Here is a 5,259-nt window from a genome sequence, read left to right on the forward strand (position 1 = left end):
CGGCCTTCTTCAAGATGAGCCCGGGGGACCGGGCCGCGGCAGCCGCGGGGCTAAGGGCGGCGCTGACGCGGGAAATTTACCGGGGGAGGACCCCCTCCCCCCAAGTACACAAAAGACGCACACAGCGACATTTTGTGCGGCTGCCGCTGGCCCGGGCTGCGGCCCGGAGGGAGGGCGCAGGATCCGTTCGCCGAGGTGTACAGACTTCTTAGAACGGCAGGAGCGACAGGACCTGGGCTCTCTCTTGCCTTTCGAGGCCTCTCCGCGCAGCCCCAGCCCCCCAGCCCCCCAGCCCCTGGCTGGGGTTTATTTGGTGGGAAACGGGGCTGGCTGGGAGCCGGGCCGGAGCTCGCCGCTCAACCCCTTCTCTGATCCTTCCAACTCAGTCTAGAGACCCAGGACCCACGAGTAGCTCACCCCAGACCTAGATTCATCCTGCGACCCAGAAACCCCAGATGCAGCTCTTTCCTCGGCCCCTCTCAGGGGCCGCCGAGGGAGCGGGGAGCGGGAGAGGGCATGGCGGAAACAGGCGCCCGTTGCTCCCATCCCCGTGTTATTTGCGCGCCTCGGGGGAGTGCAGCACCCACCTCGCACACAACTCGGAGGAGGGGGACCTGCGGTACCCCCCAGAGAAGGGAACTCCTCCCGGAGGCTTCCCGGCAGGGAAGGGGCAGGTTGCAGAGAGGGCTGTGTAGGTGCTGGAGGCGCTTTCACAGGTCTGGGTTTTAAAAAGCCAAGGCCAAGTCCTCTTGCAAACCCCAGCTGCACTGAGTGCGGGTCTGTGCCCAGCTGGTAACGGACCCCCTGCCCCAAACCCTCCAGTGTTCGCGGAGATTGTGTGCCCGGCCGCAGCCAGCCCAGGCACCCCTGGCTGCCTTGCTGCAGACTCGTATGTCTCTCTCCCATGAAACCCAAATTTCTCCAGTTGGATCTGAAATTTGCTCCATTGTTCTCGCCTCCCTCCTTTGTTAATATTTAATTAACATAGTGGCTCACAATGGGGCCGCGAGGAGCCTCAGCCTCGCTGGCTTTGTGCGCCCAGGAGCAGCCCGCCAAACCCAGCCCCAAGGAGCCTGGTAGCGGGTCTTCCGGGACTTAAAACAACAAACCCTGTGAGATCACGTTCGTGTTCCTGGGGTTTCAGGAAAGAGCGAGGCAGAGTTTTCTTGCTGAGGTTTGGTTCTGTTTCCGAAACTCCTACGTGTTTCGTTTTGAAAGAAAATCCAGGAAGAAAGGGAACTAAAAATTCTGCTTTTGGAGAGATTTTCTTTCCGTAAACTAGTGTGTGTGTGTGTGGGGGGGGGCTGTTCTATGTCTGCAGGAACCCCGGCAGCAGAGGAGTTTGGGGGGTAAGTGTGCTGCTTCTGGGGCGAAGGGGGGAGTGGAGACTGAACCGGCTCCTGGAACCAGAGGCAGGTGCAGGCGCCTGGTCCTGTCGGCCTCACGGAGCCACCCCTGCCCCTTCCTGAGGCCGGAGCCTGGCCGGCCGCCCCAATCTGCACCGTGGGGATCAAGGCCAGGCCTGGGCTTTGGTGCTGGTGCCCTCCACTGTGCGTGGATGGCGACTGGGGCGAGAGCGGGAGTGTGGGCCGGGAGTTTGAGCCCTACAGCCTCTGGCCACCCCTCTCTGGTGCCCACGGCCCCTCTATGGGAGTCTACCTCCCCAGAGAGAGAGCTTGGCTGGGTCAGCCTCCACACCCACTGGGTCCCCAGACCATCCCCAGCCCTGGGCTCAGCACAGCCCTGGAGCTGTGGACCCCCACCCCCAGGTCCTGGTGGGGGGGTGTGCAGCCTGCAGGGTGGGCTGGGAACTGGGTGGGGACCTGGGGTTCTGGCTGCCCAAGGTCTAGTCTCCGGCCACAGGCACCTTTGTAGACGTTGAGGTGGGGAGCGCCCCAAAGCTGATTCACTCACTTCACAGATGGAGACCCAGGGGTGCAACCCCGCACCCCCAGCAGCCTCCACATCTCTCACACACCCTCTCCAGCGGAGTGAGCTTGACCAACAAAAAGAAAATGCTTCCCTCTGCATTGCTGGGCCTTTGCAGATGGCGGGGTCCTGGGAGCCTTACCCCACTTTACAAGTGAGGGGAAGGTCCTAGCCTGAGGAGGCTTCAGTGGGGGCTCCGGCAAGGGGGCGGGGCGGGCAGCTGGGGTCAGCTTCCAGGCCCTCACTCCTGTGCTGGGGGACCACGGAGACTTGGTGGGGGTGCAGGGGGAGCTTGGATTGGCAGGGCTGCTTTTCCACCCGGCAGACCCTTGTGCTCCTGCTCTTAAAGGAACAATAAACTTGGGCCCACAGGGCCAGTGGGGGGTGGGGTGGAGGCAGATATCGGCCCCTGCCACCCCGTTCTCAGGACCCTCAGCCCTCGGCACCCTGTGGGTGTCCCCTGTGAGGTTCCTGTGGGAGCCCCTCCACAGACCCCAGAGCTTTTCCTGCTACTCTGTACCCCCCATTCTTTCCTCTGTCTCTAGCCCAGCACCTATGCCTACCCGTCTACTCCTGGACAGAGCCTCAGGAAGGGCTAGGAAGGCCAGGCCAGGCGTTGTAGGGGCTGCTTTCCTCCAGGACTTGCCCTTTTATCTGGTGACTTCTCCACGCAGTCTGCCCTGCGCCCCACTCCACCCTCACTAGGCTTCGCTGGCCCAGAGCCTTCTTTCCGGGGGTTGGGACCTGATGGTGGTTGCCAGCCCGTGCCCAGTCCCCCTAAATCCAGCCCAGAGACCTTGGTCGCCACCCTCCGCAGCCTGCGCTGGTGGAGTGACCTTCCTCTGAGCCGGCAGGCAGGTCTGCAGCCCCTGACCAGCACTCTCTCTCCACACTTCCCCAGGCCCCAGGTCTCGAAAACCAAAGAAGAAGAACCCCAACAAAGAGGACAAGCGGCCACGCACAGCCTTCACCGCGGAGCAGCTGCAGAGGCTCAAGGCCGAGTTTCAGACCAACAGGTACCTGACTGAGCAGCGGCGCCAGAGCCTAGCCCAGGAGCTGGGCCTCAATGAGTCGCAGATCAAGATCTGGTTCCAGAACAAGCGCGCCAAGATCAAGAAGGCCACGGGCAACAAGAACACGCTGGCGGTGCACCTGATGGCGCAGGGCCTGTACAACCACTCCACCGCGGCCAAGGAGGGCAAGTCCGACAGCGAGTAGGCCGTCTTCTCCCTGCGTGTCTCTGTGCGCGAAACAATGCAATAATTTAAAGTTATCAAAAAGGGCAAGTGTACAAAAATTATACCAGCATTCCTAGTGGGAAGATCGTGTGTTAGCTATGGTTCTGCAATATTCTATGTGTATATAATTTACAGGTGATGTAAAATCCAAAATATCTGACTATAAAATATTTTTTTTATTTTTGTGTGTTTATGAGATTATGCTAATTTTATGATTTTATTTTTTTTCGAAAGGGGGCTGCTTAGGGTTTCATCTTTTTTTTTAATCCCCTAAGTTCCATGTGGGACATGGGACGCTTTTTTAATTTCAAAAGAAGAAAAATTAAAACAACTTGCTGAAGTCCAAAGATTTTTATTGCTGCATTTCACACAACTGTGAACCGAATAAATAGCTCCTACTTGGTCTATGAGTTCTGCCACTTTGTTTGTATGGTTGTGCCATGGGCAACAGGAGGGGCCGCTCCTGCCTCAGCCTGGCCTGGCAGGGCCCTGGTGGGGATGGGGCTGCAGGGTCCTTGGAGGAGCAGGGCCCTCTCCGGGGAGAGTGGCCGTGCCTATTGCCAGGGCCTGTGCTAGGCAGCGGCCCACAGTGGTTCTCAGCCTCCCCACAAGCCGCTCCATCCCTCCTCCTGCCTTCTCTCCCGCCCCCTCCCGCACCAGGCCCGTGAGTGCTAGTCTGCATCTGTATTTGTGTTGCTGTCCCCTGTCCCTCCGCCCACAGCTGGCGCCAACTCTGCGGCCTCAGCGCCAGGGCTTCGAGCAGAAGGGTGACCCTCCTCCCTCCAGCCCAGGCTCAGGCCTCTCCTGCTGCTCCTCCAGCCCCTCAGAAGCCCGTCAGGCCCCAGAAGTGGCGGAGAAGGCTCCTGACAGAGGTGGCCTCTCCTTGCTTTTTTGTTTTGTTTTGTTTTCTGCCCTTCCTTTTTTTGTAAGTGGTCACTTCTGCTACAGAGAGCGTTCGAGGTGTGTACATATGTATGTAGGTGTGTACACAGACAGGTGTATGTGAGCCCCCAGTTCTGGGACACATGGCTACCTTGACTTTTAAAGGTTCTCTGAGTCCTCAGGGATCCAGAGGAAGGACAAACGTGTAAATAACGATTTCTTACCACTTTCTGTCTTTTGTTTTTAAATATACATTTTATTTTTTGAAGGTGTGGTACAGTGTAAATTAAATATATTCCATATATCCTCACCGAGTACATATATATATATAAACAAACACATTATCTTTCTATATAACGCCACACTGTCTTCTGTTTAGTGCACAGAAAAGAACCACGTCCAAATGTTCCCGCAGCCGGGACGCAGGGTGCCCTGGCCACACAGGCCTTGCGGGCCCTGAGGATGGAGGGTGACTTTCTCTCTTTGCCTTAAACCTCTTTATTTTACGTTGACAACACTTCCACTCTGTACATAGTAGCGTAAACCTTTTTCAAAAGGAACTATAAAATCAAAAAGTTGTAATTTAACATTCTGTGAATAACCATCTGCTGCTTAGGAAACGCAATGAAATGATATGCCTTTTTCGCAGGAAGCAAAGTTTTTCTTTTTTTTTTTTTAGTTTGTAAAATGTGCATTTTACAGTTCCAGTATCAAATATTTATAATCTTATGAGAAATGAATGTTTCTGAATGTTTCTATCTCCAACTGTGGTTATCAAAATTGTGAACATTCCCTCTGCATTTTTGTGTGTTTAAAATCTTGAAAGTTACATTAAATAAAAATAACCCCAATTTATTGTAAAATATTGGCTGTCCAAGGTGGAATGACTAGTTTTCCTCAGTGTGTTTCTGAGGCCAGGCGACTCCGGGCCTCTCCCCACTGCCGGGCGCTGGTGTCTCTTTTTAAAATTAAGAAGACACTTTGGATATTTTCTATGTGAGCACAGAAAATATCAAAGTAATTTAGGTTCACATCTCTTGACCAGAAGGAAGTGTTCAAAAGCATGGAGCTATTCCATTGAATAAATACAACCCTACAGAAGGCAACAGGTAATCCCCCCAACTCCCCCACCCGGCAGGGATTCTTCCTACTCAGCCAGCCGACAGAGGCGCTCCTCTTTTACCTTTTGTTGTTGCTTTTACCCCAAAAG

At 55.2% G+C, this 5,259-nt stretch overlaps 1 protein-coding gene across 1 annotated transcript in view; it reads left to right on the forward strand.

The window, feature by feature from the left end:
• EN2 (engrailed homeobox 2) overlaps positions 1–3,245 on the forward strand; it is a 4,031-nt gene extending 786 nt beyond the window's left edge. Inside the window, exon 2 of the mRNA XM_023744269.1 lies at positions 2,831–3,245. Within this exon, the coding sequence (XP_023600037.1) occupies positions 2,831–3,147 (317 nt within the window). The 3' untranslated portion in view covers positions 3,148–3,245. The remainder of the gene's footprint in view (positions 1–2,830) is intronic.
• The last annotated feature ends 2,014 nt before the right edge of the window (positions 3,246–5,259 follow it).

Source organism: Myotis lucifugus, unplaced genomic scaffold, assembly GCF_000147115.1.
Source record: "Myotis lucifugus unplaced genomic scaffold, Myoluc2.0 scaffold_442, whole genome shotgun sequence".
NCBI lineage: Eukaryota > Metazoa > Chordata > Mammalia > Chiroptera > Vespertilionidae > Myotis > Myotis lucifugus.